The 23,680-nt window shown below is 40.7% G+C and overlaps 1 protein-coding gene across 7 annotated transcripts in view; it reads left to right on the top strand.

Moving 5' to 3' along the window:
• The first annotated feature begins 20,126 nt into the window (after positions 1-20,126).
• Positions 20,127-23,680, top strand: part of DCAF6 (DDB1 and CUL4 associated factor 6) — a 291,082-nt gene continuing 287,528 nt past the window's right edge. For 4 of the 7 annotated variants that reach the window (XM_075195607.1, XM_075195609.1, XM_075195605.1 and 1 more), the window contains exons 1-2: positions 20,129-20,434; positions 23,437-23,566. In XM_075195607.1, coding sequence (XP_075051708.1) covers positions 23,476-23,566 — 91 coding nt within the window. In that variant the 5' untranslated portion in view covers positions 20,129-20,434; positions 23,437-23,475. Of the gene's footprint in view, positions 20,435-23,436; positions 23,567-23,680 lie in introns of all 7 variants that reach the window. The other 3 variants (XM_075195604.1, XM_075195606.1, XM_075195608.1) reach the window with 2 other exon arrangements.

Genomic DNA, 23,680 nt, shown 5'->3' with positions numbered 1-23,680 from the left:
CTGTTCAGTCAAGTGGTGCTGTGTCCTGTGCTCTGTGCTTCTAAGGGCATAGTTTTTTCCCCAATATTCCCCTGTGTTTAAAAAAATAAAAAAAAGTTATTTAAAAAAATACCAAAAACTAATTTAATTTTTTTTAATTACCACAAAATTTGCACAACCAATCCTGCAGTATAAGCCCATTGGTACTGCAATATTACCAAGTTCACACATTCAGCAGTAAAAGTCCAGTGGTACTGCAATATTACAAAGTTCACACATTCTGCAGTATCAGTCCAGTGGTGCTGTGTCCTGTGCTCTGTCCTGCTGAGTTCCGTAGTGCTGCTGGGTCCTGTGCCGTGTCCTGTTCAGTCCAGTGGTGCTGTGTCCTGTGCTCTGTGCTTCTAAGGGCATAGTTATTTCCCCATTATTCCCAAGTTTTTAAAAAATAAAAAAAAAGTAAAAAAAAATTAAAAATTAAAAAAAAAAAAAAATATATATAATTATAACCAAATTTGCAAAACCAATCCAGCAGTATAAGTCCATTGGTACTGCAATATTACCAAGTTCACACATTCTGCAGTATCTTGTGCTACATATAATGGAGACCAAAAATTTGGAGGATATAGTAGGGAAAGATCAAGACCCACTTCCTCCTAATGCTGAAGCTGCTGCCACTAGTCATGACATAGACGATGAAATGCCATCAACGTCGTCTTCCAAGCCCGATGCCCAATCTCGTAGTACCGGGCATGTAAAATCCAAAAAGCCCAAGTTAAGAAAAAGTAGCAAAAAGAGAAACTTAAAATCATCTGAGGAGAATCGTAAAGTTGCCAATATGCCATTTACGACACGGAGTGGCAAGGAACGGCTTAGGCCCTGGCCCGTGTTCATGACTAGTGGTTTAGCTTCACCCACGGATCTTAGCCCTCCTCCTCCTCCCCCCCCTACAAAAAATTGAAGAGAGTTATGCTGTCAGCAACAAAACAGCAAACAACTCTGCCTTCTAAAGAGAAATTATCACAAATCCACAAGGCAAGTCCAAGGATGTTGGTGGTTGTCAAGCCTGACCTTCCCATCACTGTACGGGAAGAGGTGGCTCGGGTGGAGGCTATTGATGATGTAGCTGGCGCTGTGGAGGAACTTGATGATGAGGATGGTGATGTGGTTATTGTAAATGAGGCACCAGGGGGGGAAACAGCTGATGTCCATGGGATGAAAAAGCCCATCGTCATGCCTGGTCAGAAGACCAAAAAATGCACCTCTTCGGTCTGGAGTTATTTTTATCCAAATCCAGACAACCAATGTATGGCCATATGTAGCTTATGTAAAGCTCAAATAAGCAGGGGTAAGGATCTTGCCCACCTAGGAACATCCTCCCTTATACGTCACCTGAATAACCTTCATAGTTCAGTGGTTAGTTCAGGAACTGGGGCTAGGACCCTCATCGGTACAGGGACACCTAAATCCCGTGGTCCAGTTGGATACACACCAGCAACACCCTCCTCGTCAACTTCCTCCACAATCTCCATCAGATTCAGTCCTGCAGCCCAAGTCAGCAGCCAGACTGAGTCCTCCTCAATACGGGATTCATCCGAGGAATCCTGCAGCGGTACGCCTACTACTGCCACTGCTGCTGTTAGTCGGTCATCTTCCCAGAGGGGAAGTCGTAAGACCGCTAAGTCTTTCACAAAACAATTGACCGTCCAACAGTCGTTTGCCATGACCACAAAATACGATAGTAGTCACCCTATTGCAAAGCGTATAACTGCGGCTGTAACTGCAATGTTGGTGTTAGACGTGCGCCCGGTGTCCGCCATCAGTGGAGTGGGATTTAGAGGGTTGATGGAGGTATTGTGTCCCCGGTACCAAATCCCGTCGAGATTCCACTTCACTAGACAGGCGATACCAAAAATGTACAGAGAAGTACGATCAAGTGTCCTCAGTGCTCTAAAAAATGCGGTTGTACCCACTGTCCACTTAACCACGGACATGTGGACAAGTGGTTCTGGGCAAACGAAGGACTATATGACTGTGACAGCCCACTGGGTAGATGCATCCCCTTCCGCAGCAACAGCAACAGCTGCATCAGTAGCAGCAACTACAAAATGGCTGCTCGTGCAAAGGCAGGCAACATTGTGTATTACAGGCTTTAATAAGAGGCACAACGCTGACAACATATTAGCGAAAATGAGGGAAATTATCTCCCAGTGGCTTACCCCACTTAGACTCTCATGGGGATTTGTGGTGTCAGACAATGCCAGTAACATTGTGCGGGCATTAAATATGGGCAATTTCCAGCACGTCCCATGTTTTGTCCACACCATTAATTTGGTGGTGCAGCATTACCTCAAGAGTGACAGGGGTGTGCAGGAGATGCTTGCGGTGGCGCGCAAAATTGCTGGACACTTTCGGCATTCAGCCAGTGCCTACCGCAGACTAGAGGTACATCAAAAAAGCATGAACCTGCCCTGCCATCACCTCAAACAAGAGGTTGTGACGCGCTGGAACTCCACCCTCTATATGCTGCAGAGGATGGAGGAGCAGCAAAAGGCCATTCAGGCCTACACAGCCACCTACGACATAGGCAAAGGAGTGGGGATGCGCCTCAGTCAAGCGCAGTGGAGACTGATTTCCGTGTTGTGCAAGGTTCTACAGCCATTTGAACTTGCCACACGAGAAGTCAGTTCCGACACTGCCAGCTTGAGTCAGGTCATTCCCCTGATCAGGCTGTTGCAGAAGCAGCTGGAGAAAGTGAGGGAGGAGCTGGTAAGCCATTGCGATTACACCAAGCATGTAGCTCTTGTGGATGTAGCCCTTCGTACGCTTTTCCAGGATCCGAGGGTGGTCACTCTTTTAAAGTCAGAGGAATACATTCTGGCCACCGTGCTCGATCCTCGGTTTAAAGCGTATGTTGTGTCTCTGTTTCCGGCGGACACAAGTCTACAGCGGTGCAAAGACCTGCTGGTCAGGAGATTGTCCTCTGAAGAGGACCGTGACATGCCAACAGCTCCACCCTCATTTTCTTCCACATCTATGGCTGCAAGGAAAAAGCTCAGTTTTCCCAAAAGAGGCACTGGCGGGGATGCTGATAACATCTGGTCCGGACTGAAGGACCTGCCAACCATTGCAGACATGTCTACTCTCGCTGCATTGGATGCTGTCACAATAGAAAAAATTGTGGATGATTACTTTGCTGACACCATCCAAGTAGACATGTCAGACAGTCCATATTGTTACTGGCAGGAAAAAAAGGCAGTTTGGAAGCCCCTGTACAAACTGGCTCTATTTTACCTGAGTTGTCCCCCCTCCAGTGTGTACTCGGAAAGAGTTTTTAGTGCAGCGGGGAACCTGGTCAGTGAGCGGCGAAGGAGGTTGCTTCCTCACAACGTTGAAAAAATGATGTTTATAAAAATGAATAATCAATTCCTCAATGAAGTACAGCACTGCCCTCCAGATACTACAGAGGGACCTGTGGTTGTGGAGTCCAGCGGGGACGAATTGATAATGTGTGATGAGGAGGAAGTACACACTGTAGGGGGAGAGGAATCAGAGGTTGAGGATGAGGACGACATCTTGCCTCAGTAGAGCCTGTTTAGTCTGTACAGGGAGAGATGAATAGCTTTTTTGGTGTGGGGGCCCAAACAAACCAATCATTTCAGCCAAAGTTGTTTGGTAGGCCCTGTCGCTGAAATGATTGGTTTGTTAAAGTGTGCATGTCCTATTTCAACAACATAAGGGTGGGTGTGAGGGCCCAAGGACAATTCCATCTTGGAACTTTTTTTTTTGCATTATATGACCAATCAACAGTCGTTTGCCATGTTCAAAAAGTAAAACCAAATTTAAAAAAATTCAAGAAATTAAACCAAAAGTAAAATGCCCTGTCATAATTTAAAACAAGAGGTATTGACGTGTTCTAAAACTACTGTATTGTTGTTTATATTTTATAAACACTACACTTGAAAGCTTGAGTCTTTCAATAAAAAAGTAACTGTCCATTGCACGAATATTTGCAACAGGGACAATTTTAGGGTTAAGAAAGTCAACTAATAACACTTCGACGCTGTCTGTCTTTATAAACACTACACTTGGAAGTTGGAGGAGGTATTGTGGCCCCGGCACCAAATTTACTAGCGGGGCCACTCCACTGTGCAGTCCATATTTAGGTGTATCAGATATTAAACAACGGTGACAGTTGATGCCCAATTTTTTAATTATATTGTGGCCTCGGTACCAAATTGTGTACCGGGGCCACCACACTACGCAGTCCATACCCTTTTTTGGTGGAATTCTGACACGTGGAGGGTTTTTTAATTATATTGTGGCCTCGGTACCAAATTGTGTACCGGGGCCACCACACTACGCAGTCAAGATAGATAGATGCGTATCATAGATAAAGTACATTCAGTGGTGTGGGGCAAATTGAAAAATATTCAAAATGCACTGACATTATCAAAAACAAGAGGTTGTCACACGCTAAAACTCCAACATGTATATGATGGAGAGGATGGAGGAGCAGCCGTATGTGTAGTGTAATGCAGACCTGTTGAAGGTTTTTTATATATTTTATTGTGGTGCCCAGTGCCCACTCCTCTACGCAGTCCAGATACATTTATTGGTGCGAATCATAAAAGTTCAGGGTTTTTTAAAATATATTGTGGTGACCCACTCCTCTACGCAGTCCAGGTACATTTATTGGTGCGAATCATACAAGTTGATGGTTTTCTTATTATATATATTGTGGTGACCCACTCCTCTACGCAGTCCAGATACATTTATTGGTACGAATCATAAAAGTTCAGGGTTTTTAATATATATTGTGGTGACCCACTCCTCTACGCAGTCCAGGTACATTTATTGGTGCGAATCATACAAGTTGATGGTTTTCTTATTATATATATTGTGGTGACCCACTCCTCTACGCAGTCCAGGTACATTTATTGGTGCGAATCATACAAGTTGATGGTTTTCTTATTATATATATTGTGGTGACCCACTCCTCTACGCAGTCCAGATACATTTATTGGTGCGAATCATAAAAGTTCAGGGTTTTTAATATATATTGTGGTGACCCACTCCTCTACGCAGTCCAGGTACATTTATTGGTGCGAATCATACAAGTTGATGGTTTTCTTATTATATATATTGTGGTGACCCACTCCTCTACGCAGTCCAGATACATTTATTGGTGCGAATCATAAAAGTTCAGGGTTTTTAATATATATTGTGGTGACCCACTCCTCTACGCAGTCCAGGTACATTTATTGGTGCGAATCATACAAGTTGATGGTTTTCTTATTATATATATTGTGGTGACCCACTCCTCTACGCAGTCCAGAAAGATACCTCGTTGCAACGTTTTGGACTAATAACTATATTGTGAGGTGTTCAGAATACACTGTAAATTAGTGGAAATGCTTGTTATTGAATGTTATTGAGGTTACTAATAGCATAGGAGTGAAAATAAGCCCAAAAACTTGATTTTAAACTTTTTATGTTTTTTCCAAAAAAAATCCGAATCCAAAACCTTAAATCCGAACCGAGACCTTTCATCAAGTGTTTTGCGAGACAAATCCGAACCCTAAAAATAATGAAAATCCGGATCCAAAACACAAAACACGAGACACCAAAAGTCGCCGGTGCACATCCCTAGAAATAATGTGAAAAAGAATAGAAAAAAAAAGGGAAGGGAATGGAAAAAAATGAAAATAGAAATAAATAAAATGGATTTTATATTGCAAATTAAAAGGTATAACAGCCAGTGCACTGGTATTATCACATAAAATAACAAAATGACCAGACATAAGTCATAACATGATCAGATAGGTTGACTGACTCAACAGCTGCAACCGTAATGTAACATGCAGTCCTATATAATCGGAGTGCATGCAGTTAAGGAGCAATGACTTAATGTGAATGTGGATAATATAAATGGTAGATTAGAGGATAAACCTCTGTCAACAATAAAAATTAGGCTGCAACCAAAAAAATCACTAATTAGATTCATACAAAAAGATCCAAAAGGTTACTTGTATGGACCAAGTAAAGAAAAAGTATAAACACTCCTTTGAAATAGGTAGCGCATCAGTGCAATTGTTCCTTGATTAGTTCTGACCGGGCTGACAATAGACAAATAAAATCTAAATCAATGGAAATATGGGACAAATGCCACTCACCCACGCGATCTGTAGATAGTGTATTGCAGGAGAGTCTGGCCAGTACTGAGCTCGTTGATAAAATAGTGTGAAGAATAAAATCAAGATGAACTATTGAATAATAAGTAGAGGCCTCTACCAACGCGTTTCACCCGTCATGCGGGCTTCCTCAGGGCAGTGTGGCCTCTACTTATTATTCAATAGTTCATCTTGATTTTATTCTTCACACTATTTTATCAACGAGCTCAGTACTGGCCAGACTCTCCTGCAATACACTATCTACAGATCGCGTGGGTGAGTGGCATTTTGTCCCATATTTCCATCGATTTGGATTTTATTTGTCTATTGTCAGCCCGGTCAGAACTAATCAAGGAACAATTGCACTGATGCGCTACCTATTTCAAAGGAGTGTTTATACTTTTTCTTTACTTGGTCCATACAAGTAACCTTTAGGAACTTCTTGTATGAATCTAATTAGTGACTTTTTTGGTTGCAGCCTAATTTTTATTGTTGACAGAGGTTTATCCTCTAATCTACCATTTATATTATCCACATTCACATTAAGTCATTGCTCCTTAACTGCATGCACTCCGATTATATAGGACTGCATGTTACATTACGGTTGCAGCTGTTGAGTCAGTCAACCTATCTGATCATGTTATGACTTATGTCTGGTCATTTTGTTATTTTATGTGATAATACCAGTGCACTGGCTGTTATACCTTTTAATTTGCAATATAAAATCCATTTTATTTATTTCTATTTTCATTTTTTTCCATTCCCTTCCCTTTTTTTTTCTATTCTTTTTCACATTATTTCTATCCTATCTTCTGGCCTCAAGCAGGTATTATTTTGTACCTACATTATTATTAACCTCACTAACTCTGATTTGCAGTCATTTCCATTCAATTTTGACCATCTCACAGGTCACAATATACTTTTCATACACTTTCAGCCAAATACTGCAGCTATCTGGCTGGATGGTAAGCGACAGAGCAATGACTTAAACATACGACAGTTACTACCACATCTAGGAAACATTGCAATGAGCGCTCCACCTGTTTCTTGGATAAGTGAGGTAATTCTACAACTAATACATGTCAATGAGTGCTGACCCCTCGGGATGCGTGTTTTTATCAGGCACACACCAATTCAGGGTGCCAGACAATGCACTAAAAACAGCTATTGAAATCCAAAGTAAAAAGCCAGTTGGGTGTATATTACACCCTACACTTATTAGTGCAAATTACGAAAAATACAGTTTAATCCCTGCTAGGCTCTCCTTAATTCTACAGCTAATTCTACTGCTAATACATATCAACAAGCGCTGACTTCCCCGGGATGTGTGCTTTTAGCATACACACACCAATCCAGGGTGCCAGAAAACGCACTAAAAAGAGCTATTGAAATTCAAAGTAAAAAGCCAGTTGGGTGTATATTAGACCCTACACTTATAGTGAAAGTAAAAAAAATGCAGCCTGCAAAGACTGTACGATAAAATGCCCAAACCCCCATTTCTCTTTGGGTGTATATTACACCCTACACCCTACATTTTTGTAACTTTCACTATAAAGTGAAAGTTACAAAAATGCAGCCTGCAAAGACTGTACAATAAATCAAAATGCCCAAAGCTCCTTTTTTCTTTGGGTGTATATTACACCCTACACTTATAGTGAAAGTTACAAAAATGCAACCTGCAAAGACTGTACGATAACTCAAAATGCCCAACGGCCCTTTTCTCTTTGGGTGTATATTACAGCCTACACTTATTAGTGCAAATTCAGAAAAATACACTTTAATCCCTCCTAGGCCCTCCTTAAACAAGCTATTAATGGACTAAAGGCATCTTAGACCAACAGTGATGTGAAGTGAATTCTACACTGTCAAGATGATGTCGTCATCATCTTCAGCATCATCCTCACTCTCATCAGTGTGTACATCATCATCACAGCCAATTAATTAATCTCCGCTGGAATCCACCATTAGAGAAGTGTCAGTACTTGGATGTATTTGCTGGTAAAGGCCTTCTTCATGGAAGATGTAGTTCATTTTGATGAACATCATCTTTTCCACATTTTTAAGAAGTAACCTCCTGCGTCGATCACTGACAAGGTTCCCAGCTGTGCTGAATACTCTTTCTGAGTACACACTGGGTGGGCAGCTTAGGTATTGCAAAACAAGTTTGTACATGGGTTTCCAAATGGCTTGTTTTTCCTCCCAGTATGGAAAGGGACTGTCTGACATTTCCATATCAATTAACTCTTGAAAATAATCCTCCACCATCCTTTGCATGTTAATAGTAGGATTGGCTGAAGTTATGGTCGAGGTCACACTTTTTTTGGTAAAATCTTTCAAACCAGCCCAGATGTCAAATTGTTGTGATCTGCCACCTGCGTCATCCCTGCTTGTCTTTGGAAAGTGCAATTTTTTCCGAGCAGCAGCTGCCTGAGAAACTGAAGGAGGAGACGTAGTCAAGCCAAGGCCCAGTTTAGCAGACAACTTGCTGACCAATAGCTCCTTGCAACTGTTTTGATCTCGGTCATTTGGAAGCATAGAATTGATGTAGGTCTTAAACCTTGGATCAAGCACCGTTGCCAAAACGTAGTGATCCAACTTCAAGATTTTAATAACTCTTGGATCATTGCGAAGCGAATTAAGTACTTCATCTACAAGGCCAACATACTTTGCGGAATTGCTTTCTTTCATCTCCTCCTTCAGTTTGTCAAGCAGCTTTTCCAAAAGTCGAATTAAGGGAATGACTTGGCTCAAGCACGCAGAGTCTGAACTCACTTCACATGTCACAACTTCAAATGGTTTCAGCACCTTGCACAGCATAGAAAGGATTATCTGCTGTGAAAGACTGAAATACATTCCCCCTCCTTTCCCAATGTCATGGCTCGTGCAATACTCTTGTATCGCTTTGTGCTGTTCCTCCATCCTCTGAAGCATGTACAGGGTGGAATTCCACCTTGTTAACACCTCTTGCTTAAGTTAGAGGCAGGACAAGTTAAACTGTTCTTGGAGCTGCTGCAATATCCTACATGCTGTGGCAGATTGCCAGAAATGTCCCAAAATTTTACAGCCCAACGAAAGCATCTCCTGCACCTCATGGTTATTTTTTCAAGAAGCTCTGCACCACCAAGATTATCGTGTGAGAAAAACAGGGAATGTGATAGAAATCACCCAGCTGTAATGCTCGCACAATATTGTTGGCGCTATCAGAAATAACATATCCTGAGGAGAGTCCAAATGGTATAAGCCATGTATCAATGACATCCCTTAGTTTTTGTAAAAAATTATCACCTATATGCCTGTACGTGAAGCCTATGATACAAAGAGTAGCCTGTGTACATGCTGCTGCTGTTCCTGCATGTGAAGGCGAATTACCAACTCAGTGGGCTGTCACAGTCATATAGTCTTTGGTTGGGCCACTTCCATTTGTCCACATATCTATGGTTAAGTGTACAGTGGGTAGAATGGCATTTTTGAGCCCAATTATTACATTTTCATGAACGTTTTGGTACAGTTGCGGAATAGCTTTCCTTGAAAAATTGTTTAGCGATGGAATTTTGTAACGGGGACACAAAACATCAATTAACTGTGAGAAACCAGCTGCGTATATAGTGGATATTGGACACAGATCTAACACTAGCATAGTCGCCATGGCGTCTGTGATCCGCTTGCGACTGGGTGACTGCTGTCATATTTGCTTCCTCTAGCAAACGATTGTTTCACAATTAATTGTTGTAAAGTAGTAGTGCTCTTCTTCTTGGGCTTCTTATGGGAGGAAGATTCACCCCCAGCAGCAGCAACAGTAGCAGCAGGGGGACTAACGCTCAAACATTCTTCAGAGCAATCAATTATAGTGCAGGAGTCATCGAGCCTTACCAAGTTGGATGCAGGGCTAACTCCAATCGCTACTGAGGATATTGATGAGGACAGTGTTTTGTGTGTAGATTGCAGGCGTCGGGATGTAGGTGAGAGAAGGGTCCTAGCTGATGATGGACTGCTTGTTGTTATTTTTTTGCCATAACTTTCAGCTTTTCCCAACACCTTGCTATGAACTCTCTCAAATGGCGTAACATGGATGAGGTTCTAAAATGGTTAAGGTCCCTCCTTGGACTGACTGTGGCTTTACATACACTAGAAATGGCTATACAACTGTTGTCAGGATTTGGGTAGAAATAATTCCACACATAAGAAGTGGCTTTTTTGGTCTTATGCCCAAGCATGACAATGGCTTTCTTCTTGTCACGTGCCAGAACTGCTTCCACTGGTGCAGGACTTACACAAACAACCTCATCCTTGTCAACATCCTCATTAGCGCCCTCGTCGGCTACACAAATATCCCCCTCATCCTCTTCCAATTCCAAGGTGGCATCCACAATCGGTGTATCACCGGCTACACTCGGGCTGTTCAGGCACACATCAGCAGAAATGCTGAAAGGGCCCTTCTTTATGGGTACACTATCAGAATGGTCACGATTACACATACCACTCGTGGATGGACTCTCCTCAGGGATTGTTGTTATTTCTGATTCTGAGCATACATTTTACTCTAATGCCTTACTGTTTTCTTGCAGCTCGGCTTTCACACATAACAGTAGTTGTACACAACGTTTGGACTCCGAATTACTTGGTCTTGCTTGGTCGCGAGTGACCTTACAAGAAGAAGCCTCAGTAACATTTTTAGATCTTGCACTAATAGAGAAGGCCTCATTTTTTATTTGCCACTGCGTGTGTAGAATGTCATGTTGGCAATTTTTTTTTTTATCGGCAGTTAACTTTTCCTCTATTACAGATCTTTTTCTCTTCAACACGGTAAAAGGTTTTTTGTGTGATTTTTTCCCTGACTTCAAAAGACTATGTACTTTTAATTAGGCTTTACCAGATGACGTACAGGGAAGACTACCATTAGGACTGGTGGCAGCAGCTGCTTGCTGCTCCTGCTCTTATGTGTACTGCTGTGAATCCATTTTAATGAGACTCCTAACACTTTGTAGTGCAGATTCAGAAATATATAGTGCTGGTATATTAGAATTTCAGCAGTCAGAAAATAGTTTTTTTAGAAGGGGCGAATATGACACCCCAAACACTTTGCAGTGTGAATTCAGAAATATATAGTACTGGTATATTAGAATTTCAGCAGTCAGAAAAAAGTTTTTTTAGACGGGGGGAATATGACACCCCTAACACTTTTTAGTGCAAATTCAGAAATATATAATGCTGGTATATTAGAATGTCAGCAGTCAGAAAATAGTTTTTAGAAAGGGCGAATATGACACCCCAAACACTTTGTAGTGCAAATTCAGAAATATATATAGTGCTGGTATATTAGAATTTCAGCAGTCAGAAAATAGTTTTTTTAGACGAGGGGAATATGACACCCCTAACACTTTGTAGTGCAAAGTCATAAATATATAGTGCTGGTATATTAGAATTTCAGCAGTCAAGATAATAGTTTTTTTAGACGGGGGGAATATGACACCCCTAACACTTTGTAGTGCAAATTCAGAAATATATAGTGCTGGTATATTAGAATTTCAGCAGTCAAGATAATAGTTTTTTTAGATGGGGGGAATATGACACCACAAACACTTTGTAGTGCAAATTCAGAAATATATAGCGCTGGTATATTAGAATTTCAGCAGTCAGAAAAGATTTTTTGTAGAAGGGGGGAATATGACACCCCAAACACTTTGTAGTGTAAATTAGGAAAAATGCCTCCTCTTTACTCCCCTCTTCCTGTTTTATTGCTACTCTATTGCTGCCACCTAACCCTTCTCTGTCCCTCTCTCAAATGAGATCGCCTAGATCGCCGTGGAGGCGGCTATTTATTTATTCTAAAACATCACAATAACGTTTTGCCTCGTTTTGGAATCCGAATAGGCGCGAGAGTACCAAGCAGTCCCGGCTCGGTACTCGGATTCCGGAAGTTCTGATGGGTTCGGTTCTCGGGGAAACGAGCCCGCCCATCTCTAATTAATACCAACTGCACTAAAGCACACATTTTAAGATAGATTGCAATGTACTAATTAATGAAAGAGTATTATGAATATTGATATTATCTGTACATTAGACTACATATCCTATATAAATTTGAATTTTTAAACACATATACACCCTAATCACTTAATACCCTGTATCTTATAATATAAGAAATCCCAATAATCTATTTTTGAGTGAACTGACCAAGGAAATATTTCCTAATTTCACTTTTTCAGAGACTACATAAATACAAAATATCTAAATACACCAAAAAATACAGTACCAACTAATCATTTTACATTTTAATTTTTATTACCCATTGTTTTTTCAATCACAACTACCCTCCCTAAGTTTTTGCTCCTAGATGGAGTTCCTCATTTTTTTAAAAAAACATTTTAATGAATATTTGATTTCTTTTACTTACCTATTTAATTCCTCTTGGATGGTTAGCACAGCAGGAGATGCGGGGGGGCTCAAATTCTGGCTCTCCAAGTGTCAATGGCAACACAAAAATGCTCCTCACAGTCATGGACCTCACTTTCTTTTTAGAGGAGGGGTGGGTGGTGATTCATAGAAGGAAATGATGGTGAGGGGACAGAGTGGCCCTACAATAACTTTATTTACAATGTCTGTCATTTGACAGTGTGCAGCAGAAAGGCCCTGTGAGCGGCACCGCAGCAGAAACATGGTGTCAGACGCTGTCCTCGCATCGCGATCAGGAAGCGGGGACGGCCGCCTGTCATTTCCGGCCCTCAGAAGTGCCGCCTGAGCAGGCACGATAGCCTGCCCCGTTGCTAGGCAACGGGACACTATTTTCTAGCCTAGGTCGGCGGTCTATGACGCCCTGACCGTCGACCAATCATGTTCTGGGTCCCTCTATTTAAAACCTGGCTCTGGCACCATTAGGGTGCTAGAGTATCAGGTCTATTTCCTGCCTCCAGCGTTTCTTGTATTTGTGCTTCAGTTCTCCTGTTTTGACCCGGCTTGTTTGACTACCCTTCTGTTTCCTGTTTTGGCTTGGGTACTCTCCTGGTTTGACTACAGCTTTCCTGACCATTCTCGTAAATCTCACTCGGTACTGCATTGTCCTCTTGGTTTGACCCGGCAGTCCTGACTACCCTCTACGCTATTACACTATTACACTGGTAACTGTCTTGGTGAACCGCGACCTGCGCACCTCTAGCAGTGAATTCCAAACCTCCTTGCGAGGGTCCCTGACGAAAACCGGGGGTGTGTTAGACTCCTCGCCTCCCTGTAAAGTAGAGCTAATACCAGTTAGTAGCTCCATCCAGCTCGCAGTCCTGACACATGGCCATTGCATCGCCGGACACCACAGTGACACTGCCACGGAGCACTTCAAACTGCCAGCAGCCGCTGCACCCCTGCAAAATAGCTGGTGAGAGGCGCCCCCACAGTTCTCAGCGCCCTAGGCAGCTGCCTGATGGAAGTGCCGGGCCTGCCCGATAGACTACATAAAATGTGGTCTAGTCAATCGAAATTATACTGGCGTAACTGTAATTAGTCGGGAAGCATACTGCACATTTTCTGGAATTGTCTAGCGATCCATCCCCTATGGCAGAAAGCTTTCAACCTAGCAAAGACTGTTCTCAATATTAAAGTGGTACCCTCTCCAGAGGTTATACTTTTACACTCCTACCCTGACCAAGTCCCTAAAGAAACTAGATATGTTTTGGGCCACAACCTCATTGCAATTAGAGCGGTTATAGCCCAACAATGTAAAAACTCTCTGCTCCCAACCATTCACAAAATAATATTTCAAATTCAGTTCAGCTTTCATATAGAAACCTCAGGCATACACTATTCAACTTTCACTTCCTTCCCCATTATCAAATATTTCCCTTGGTATGAATATGTGACCAAATATGTGACAATGCTATATCTTACCATTTTTAGCTTAAATGAGCTCCCACCAAACTAGTAACATGCTTGGTTCACCTTATTTCTCTTTGTCTTGTTTACAATACAAGGATGTGTAGAACAAGTTATATTGTAAAAGTATGTGCACACTGTATTGTCTCCCCCTCTTAGCTCCCGTTGTTTTTATAACCCTTCCCTTCTTTTTTTTTCAATAAAATCTATTTATAGTTTCTCAGGTTTGGTGTAGAAGAACTTGATTTGCCAGAACAGAGCCCTGACCTTAACCCAATCAAACACATTGGAATGAATTAGAATGCCAACTGCAAGCCAGACCTTATTGATCAACATCAGTGCCTGACCTCAATGATACTCTTTTGGCTGAATGCAGCAATGCTCCAAAAAAAATAAAAAAAATAGCAGAAAGCTTTACCAGAAAAGTGGAGGCTGTTATAGCAGTGGAGGCTGTTATAGCAGTATTTATTGCCCATGGTTTGGAATGAGATATTCAACAAGCATATAAGGATGTTGGGCCTCATTCAATAAGGATCTTAACTTGAGAAACTTCTTATTTCAGTGAAAACAGAATGCTAATTTGCACCACTTGCATTGTAACATGGTTTTGTCCAGGAGACTGAAATAAGAAGTTTCTCAAGTTACGATCCTTAATGAATCAGGCCCGTTATGTTCATTTTGGCCATGTAATGTGTGCAGTGTCGGACTGGCCTGCCGGGGGAGTCGAGGTATTCACCGGTGGGCCCCGCTGCTTGATAGCTCCACATACTTCATTGGTGGGGCAGAGCAACCAGGCTAGTGCAAAGATTATAGTGGCACCTCACAGAGCTCCAAACACCCCCATGTACATGGTATACATAAAGCACCAGGATGATGTGTCATGCGGCATGACTCATGCCCCATCCCGCTCTCTATGCTGTGAATTATGTGCACCACACAGTGCTATTTGACATCTGCAGGGCCAGCTGAGCCGGAAGTGCAGAGAGCACGGAGCGGAGCAGCAAAAAGAGCAGGAGGAGGCAAGCGCAGTGAAGGGTTACTGAATATTATTATTAACTACTTGTTCTCTTTTGAAACTTAGCTGCACAGCCAGATCATTGTGTTGTCTGTAACGGGACAGTGCGTTCCACTTCACTGAATATTTCAACCCTGAATTTATGTGGGTTATCTATAACGGGCTGCACTAAAGATAAACTGATTTATTTTTTTACATTTTTTTTTTTTTACAAACCGCATGTATGAATTAGCGAACCACTGATTTATTCATCTGGTGTATAGCCTATTTTGTGGCAGCTATACCTATATAACTGCTTTGAAATCATTAGCTAAAGATTGGGATTTAGAGCCACAGGGTGGCATAGCAATTATTCAACTTGTGTTGTAATCACTATTACATAAATAAATATAGTTACTTTATTAGATCAATTCATTTATGTATTAATACAAATTATGAAATGTTTTAAGTCAGCACCATAGATACATTTATTTAATAAGTTTAAACATTATTTTATATAATTTATATTTCAATCAGTCTTTTCTATGCATTAGATGCTCTGTCTAATAATGTATTATCACTGATCGATAACGACCTTTTCAAATTGGGATTGGACATTCTCTTTTTTTCACCTTCTGATGAAAATGCTACACACACAGAAACATGTCAAGGTTTTATTTATCTCCACACTGAGCATATTCTCAAGCTTCAAACTAAAGATCTGTGGACAATCTTCAAAGATCAGCAATGGATCCAATTTAAAGACCTCTATAAAAGTTTATATCAAGTGAGAATTTTTTTCACTTCACCCAGAGAGATCTCTGGTTGGCGAACAATAAGTAGGTGGTGAGGCACACGTCCTTCTAAAAAGGCCAGAACACAAGTAACCTGGAGGACAATAATAATACAATAAATTTGCTCACTTATATAAACTGCCTTTTCTCCTTGAGCTTCTGAAATATATTATATGGTACACCTGGTACAGTAAAGGGCATATCCAGGTACACTGGTGACATATTTGGATATGATGGTGTCATAATGATAAGGTATCAAAGAAATTATCAAAAAAAGTGTCTGTTGCTCTCTTATTGTGACAAGCTTTCTTATTGCTTTCTTCCAAAATCTAACTTGAAAACTCCCACTCTAGAAATCCTGCTTTTGCTCCTGGCAGCAGTAGAGTTTGGACAGCATTCTGCATCAGACATCCGTGCATCTGAACTACAACCTTGCCAGCCAGTCAGCAAGGAGGAGGTAAGAGTTATAATTTTTACATTACAAAACTTAAATGTGTGAGGGGCTGGGAAGTGAGTGTAGGGGGTGAAAAGTTGAAGCTTTGCTAGGGCTCCGAGAACCCTTGCATCAGCCCTGGGAGCAGCAGAAGACCGTTCGTCCGGAGCGATTTTACTTACAGAGAGCCGAGATGCGGCTCTCTGCACCTTATTGCCGGCAGTGATGTGTAATGTGGAAGAAGACCCGTCCACGGAGCATGAGCTGCTGCCCAGAGGAGCAGGACAGAAGACTCAGGAGCCAGCCATTGTTGTTTTTCGCCACAGGTTAGCACAGCGGCAGCCTGTCACTGTAACAGTGAGGGATGAGGGGAGAGGGATGAGGAGAGGACATTAAATTGAACTGAGGCACTACTGTGTGGCATAATCTGACTGTTTATTTGTTGGTTCCATTACTATTAATAATAAAATTATATATATTTATATATATATATATATATATATATATATATATATATATATATATACACAGTATATATATATATATTTATATTTATTATCTATAGCTATCTATCTAAATGCACCACTGGTGCCTATAGTATAATTTAATGCTGGGGTAGTTTTGGGTCTAATAATTTAATGTGTGGCTGAGTCTGGGGAGAAGGGTGCCCTTTTGTTCACGGGGAATGCTAATATTTAGTGTTGGAGCTTTTTAGGGAGTGTAATAGGTTTAATTATTACATGCAAATAGTAATTATTGCCTGGGCTGCTTGGGCAGGGAAGGGGGGGGGGGTATGTGTATTTATTAAATGTAAATGCTATCAATTAATGTCTTTGGGAGGAATATGTTTATTTAGTAAATGTGAATACTATTATTTTATGTCAAGGCTGTTTGCAGGGAGTGAGGCCTAGTTATTAAACGTGAGAGTTATTGATTTAACATTGCGACTGGTTGTGGAAGGGGGCTAGAGTGTGTCCTCATTGCGAGGCTTTGCATATTTAATGTACCTATCCCTTTTTCCAAACAGGACCCCAACATTTCAGTGTCCAGACAGCAACTGAGCTTAAGACATCAGCAGAAGGTAGTGAACGCTGCAAGAACAGTTAGGAGAGAGCAGGACTGTCTGCCAACTGTTCTGATTCTAGTGGGGCAAGACTTTGTCCCGATCTAAGGGGTGGGGCCCAGACTATGCACTCTTTATATACACTGCATTCTTTGTATACTACACTATGCTCCTAGCCATGTCCTTCATGGGCTGACCACTCCCCCTCTAGTGTCTGATCTCGCCTCTATTGTGGCTGGCCATACCCCCTCTGGTGGGCCCCTATTGTTGCAGTCCCCCGGTGGGCCCTTCATGCCCCAGTCCAACACTGAATGTGTGTATACACAAATCACACAGGATCACTGTGTAAATTGGTATATTAGTGCCCATTTTGAATCAAATTTGAATGAATGTCTACAGTGAGAAGGTGACCGATGACTGCATTCAGATGGATAACAATGATAACATTAATTTATTTATAACTGTAAGTATCCATCTGAACATGGTCATCCTGTCACATTAGATGACCATTCGGATTTTGTTATAAATTGGCCCTTGGAACCACATTTGTTTGTGAATATAAATATTATCAATGTAAATATATTGTGACAGGATGGACTGCCTATGCCACCCTGCCTGTTTTGCTGGGAACTGGCTGGACTTACTTTGCCACCGTTCCCTTTCGTTATCCCAAATGGGCCCTCTTGCTGCAGTAGGAGGGGCTTACAAATGTGGCCACCACTAGACTCCTTACTGGCATTCAGTACCGGGTTTCTTCTTGGTAACTGATGCTGCGAGTGTACCCCGCCAGGAACGGATTAGATTTTGGGTCTAATCTGTAGGTCACAGGTTTTTCCAGCATGGAAGATGTTCTCAAGCAGGTCTTTGAAGCAAGTGGTGTTTATTTGCAGTCACACAGATTGAAGTTATCAGTGCTCAGGTCAGATGGAATCTGAAGAACAATTTTTAATAGCAGACAGTGCTTTTTTTTACAGATTTGGATACAGCCTCACAGGATATTTTTAGAATCAGGATGCAATTTGTTTACCCAAACATGGATTTACATGCAATGCAAAGCTAACAATATTTACACTTCCCTGTTACGTGCTAAAACTTGATGCTTGCATTATCTGAGACGCAGTCACGCCAGATAGCGCTCCCCTGTTGGGTATACAGGCTAAAAAGGTGTTTGTCACTTCACATAAAGACTTACCATTTCCTAATATCAGCAAACAGACTTCCTCTAGCAATGTTACAACCCAAACAATGCCACTTGCATACAAAACACATCCCAAAGTAACACGATAAGTGCATTTCAAATTATACATTGGTGCCTGCACCTCTGATTGAAATAGATTTCTACAATAAATTATTTCTACATGATCCAGCCACAAATAAGTTATTCATAAGTGATCCAGTTTTATATATATATATATATATATATATATATATATATATATATATAAAAGTATTGTAAGAAACACGGTACAGTGTCAGGATCATGAGCTCATCCTGCAGTGTGATGTCCTGAGCTATTTACTCAGCTGTTTGGTTGCTAGGGCAAGCAACCAACCAACCAATTTATGCAGTATGATCTCATTGTTGCACTGCATTAAATTAGCAACAATGAGGCTCAACAAGCGCTTTTTGATTGGATCCTCCTTGCACTTTATAATGAACACAGCCCTGTATTTTTTGCTGATCATAGATGTAGCCATGCTGTATGTTACTGAACCTGCATACTTGCAAAAAAAAAACCCCATAGTGCTGGGGATAGCCAAACTTTTAAATATTAAAATGCCAACACAGTAAAAATAAAATAAATTAATATACACTTTATTATCAATACAAATGAATTAACAACTACTTTGTGCTGTTTGCAATATCATAACAATTCTGAGGATGCTCACATATAATGCAATGTTTGTGATTTTCTGTTATGCAATATATCACACTGTTTCTCTGTCTAAAGTCCTTTTAACTAAATATCAGCTGAAATAAGTTAGCATGAAAGAATCACCACCATAATTCACATATGACTGGATGTCCAATGAATGATTTATTTATATATGGTGCTTTGCCGTTCATTTAAATCTCCCATTCTTGTATGTTTTTTTTTTACAAGTAGTGCAGTTGTTGGAAACCTAAATGAAATGAATGGGCTATTATAATGAAGAGGAAAAGCTCCATACTGCTTGCGAACATAATCCATCCAAACTCGTCAATTGCACATCCATCGATTGTATTCCATGGGATCTATGTATTAAAGCACGATCAGCCATTAAAACAAAGAAAACAGCACTTTTCTCTGTAAAATGGCAGACGCAAAATGTATGGAGGGATTATGGCAGGAGTTTCATAATGCAGTCCCCCATAGATTAATATTCTGCAATGCATCACTTTGCATTTCGCAGCAAGGTAAGGCCATCTCAGGATGGCTAAAGGGAGAACTTCGGTAGGACTCCCAAAGCAGCCCCAACATGGTACATTTCAGTGGTGCTTAAATATGCATTGCTGCGATTTTCAGTGACGCATATTGACTAGCACCCTGGGATTTTAATACATATATTGAAAGCATGCACAAAGGGTTTTCATTTCGTATACATAAGTTGTAAGAAAAATGTATGCTCTGCTTTTTTTAATTCAGTATTTGTTGAGATACAACCTAGGCGGTGGCATCAGGATATAAACATATGGCAGCAAAATATGTAGCAACGGCCCTGTATCTATCTTGTCCCAGCCATCCTATCTATGATAAGCTTTCTGTCGCAGCAGAGAATCTCAGGCTACTCAGATCAGCATCATTCCCTTGCCTCTAATGTTTGTCTCCTCCCAAGTCACAGGTCACGATGACGTATTACACCAAGCGCTTCCATTTCCATCCTAGGCACTGTTCTATTTCTGTCACTCGGTTCATCTGCTGTCTGTAATCACCTGGCACATAACGCCTCGCCAGAGTAAAAGCGTATATGGCTGAAATACTGTCCTTCGCGTACTTCCTCAGGTGCCTGTAGTGAGGGACTTTACCCTGGAGAACCTGCCTAAGGTGGAGCAGCTGTCCGAGGTCTCCCACAACAAACTACCTGGCAGGGTGAGGAGGCGGAACTGAGTGTCTTGTCGATACAGCAACGACTATTACAGAGCTGGACCGTTGTTCTCGGGGTGAGATGAAATGGGGAATGAATAAAACTACTATTCAGTCCGTTAGGCTTGTTTGGGTTGGAATTCAAGGCCAACAAATTGAGATCTATCGCAGAGTGTGTTGGGATGCACAACTGTCGTAGTACATTAGAAAGTTGAACACTAACGTGCACTGAACCGCTTTGGAAGTTGTCTGGCTGCAGAGCTGTCAATTTTGTTTTTGAAAATGGGCACACCATGTGACCTTGAAGTTTTCTCAGATTTAAATTGTAACTTTCTGCTGGAAGGAGATATGCATCTCCTCCCCCTAAATCCACATACAGGGAAAACTGTAGAGTCATTGATAATATAAAAAGAAATAATCTACAATGTAGACAGTTTTTTTTTTAATGTTTTTTAATAATCATATGGTGATGGTCATGTTTCCAATATCAAACACACTGTAGAGACAAACTGGGTCATTCTGAGTTATCTTTTATGGCTAGGCAGAATCTGACAAATTGTCATAGTTTACATAAAAAGTTAAGTAAAACTGTTTTTTAGGTATCTTTTTCCAGATATCCTAAATTTAGGTTATGTTAATTATATGTACACTCCAATAAAAAAACTCAAATGCCCTGCTACCTGCATCTAATTAGCAAATTAATTAACATCTCAGCCAGACAGTGGGAGATTTCAAGACGGTTTGCTGATCACCACTGTAACTAATTTTAAGTGCTGCTTCAAATCAATGGAATGAACAGCATTGTACTGTATTTTGTGTTAAAACACCAGCACTAGTTATATTAATAACTCCTTTTAATGGAGGGCAATTGTAGTGTTAAATGCGTCACTGAATGATCGTGATGGTTCTCTGGTCTGAATTATGTCATGTAGGTTGTTAAGAGAAAAATTGTTTCCTGACAAAGTAGTGCTGTCTGTATATATGGCCTACTATAAATGATGTCACTGTGGCTGATAGCCCAGACTTGTATGGGTGCTACAATTCCAGCCTCTAGTTTAAAGTTAAATGAACCCCTAATAATTTTGATTACAAATAAAAAAATAATAATTATATATAAAATCACAGGATATCTCTTATTATTTATGGCAAATACAAAGACGAACAAATGTGTGTTGCTCCCTACCACACCAGCTGCATGTGTTAAGCAATCATTTTACGTAATAATTGCTCTGTCCTTAAAGGCAAATCTTGTGGGGTATTTTTTTTTTTTGTTTTTTCGTGAGTGTAAATGTATTAAAAATTACATAATTATTATTCTGTCTGTATTTATTTAGATGCTTACTGTATTAATTTAGATGCTTAAGTATTTTGAATTTTAGAAAATGTAATTCCAATTTTCACATATTCTTTTCATATAAATGATAAGGACCTGGTTTTTCAACTGTACTATTTTTTCCACTTGAAATTGGTGACATTCGGCCCTTATTTTGCTAGATGTTTGATTACGAACACATCCAAATCTTAAGACTTTGCAAATAATTGACATCCAAAAAGGCAGGATCACCGTAATGGACTGAGCAAACATCCTCTTAAGTTGAGGTTCTAGCATTCTGTTTCAGCGAAGCGGAAGGGCTTGCAAGGTGCCCACACTCTATTTTTTTTTCCATGTAATTCGATTATTTAATTATCTTCATGTGTGTAACGCACAAACTAAAATATTCAGTTTATCAAAGGATTATTCAGAAATGTGATTGTCTAAGTTTGAACAATTAGATTTGCCATTGAAAACAAGTGTATGATTTTTGGTCTTTGGGCAGTTTGAATGATCAAAATAAAAAAAAAATAGTTTTTTTACATATGCTTAGTCACACGTGGTGAAAAGCCAAAAAGCTCTTTCTTCATTTAATCACTGCATCTTATTTAACAAATGGTTTACTCTGGAGAGTTCGAAGATTTATCAGGTGTTAACCTGTTTACCGACGCTTAGCGCATGTTTCCATAGACCTCTATTGGGACAGTGGTATTAGGCAATTTCTTAAGCTGCGAAAAGAAAAGCATCTTCAGAGGACATTACTTGACATTAACATGGGATCCAGCTGAAGTTTCTCTGGCTTCGATGTATTCCTAGTGGGTCAAAACGCTATACACATACATCGGCATTGGTCATGCATAACACTTCCTCCTTTTATCAGCAGTGTTAAGTTGCCAGTGAATAGTTATAGTGGAGGAGGGAAATCTTCACAGGAACTCCCAGAGCAGCCCCAGCATGGTAAATAGCGGCGGCACTTCATTTGCAGTGATACATAATAGTTACCCCCCCAGTGATAGATAGTCCCCTTACATTGGATGATTTGCACTCGCGCAGAACAATGGAGCATTATTTAAATTCACAACAGTATATTTGTGTGGGCAGCCTTGGAGGATTTTTTTTTTCTTCTCCAAAACTGTATACATGTGTGATATGGTTTTAAGCAGCGGCTGTGAAAGGAGCCAGAGGAGCACTTGGAAGAACAGCTGCATGTAACAGCTGCTGGAACTTTGGCTAGGGGAAAGGAGCTTGTTCTTAAAAAATTGGTAGAGCAGCTTCACCATCATCATTTATTTATATAGCGCCACTAATTCCGCAGCGCTGTACAGAGAACTCGCTCACATCAGTCCCTGCCCCATTGGAGCTTACAGTCTAAATTCCCTAACATACACACACAAACATAGAGAGAGACTAGGGTCAATTTTGATAGCAGTCAATTAACCTACTAGTATGTTTTTGGAGTGTGGGAGGAAACCGGAGCACTTAGAGGAAACCCACGTAAACACGGGGAGAACATACAAACTCCGCACAGACCCCAGCACTGTGAGGCAGAAGTGCTAACCATTTAGCCACCATGCTGCCCTTTAAATTGCATCAAAATGCCTTAAATGCACACTGCCTCAGTGCAGAGAAACAATGTCTGCCATGCAGCAATTTTCATCCAACTTATCAATTCCATGGAGAAAAAATAAGTGTCTTATTATTATTTTATTATTTATGTAATATTTGTATGTGACACTGATGTTTATTTGCTATCTTTGTCACTTTTAGTTGGAAGTATTATTGTGAAGAATTAACAGTACTTGGACTATGTCACGTTGTTGTACTAGCCTACTATGGGATGTCCGAAAGCGTATTCTTGGATTGGATGAACCAGACGTTGTTCGGATCAACTATTTGGGTACGTATAGTCATGCATAAAGTAGAATATATTGTGAGTAGATTTTTACTAGAAAACGCTAAAGATTCAAATTGTAGCTGGGTACACAGTACAGAAATTTTCTCCCAATGCGAA

Source organism: Mixophyes fleayi, chromosome 2 (genome assembly GCF_038048845.1).
Source record: "Mixophyes fleayi isolate aMixFle1 chromosome 2, aMixFle1.hap1, whole genome shotgun sequence".
Taxonomy (NCBI): domain Eukaryota; kingdom Metazoa; phylum Chordata; class Amphibia; order Anura; family Limnodynastidae; genus Mixophyes; species Mixophyes fleayi.
The sequence above is the reverse complement of the archived record's forward strand: the minus strand, read 5'-3'. Positions and strand labels throughout refer to the sequence as shown.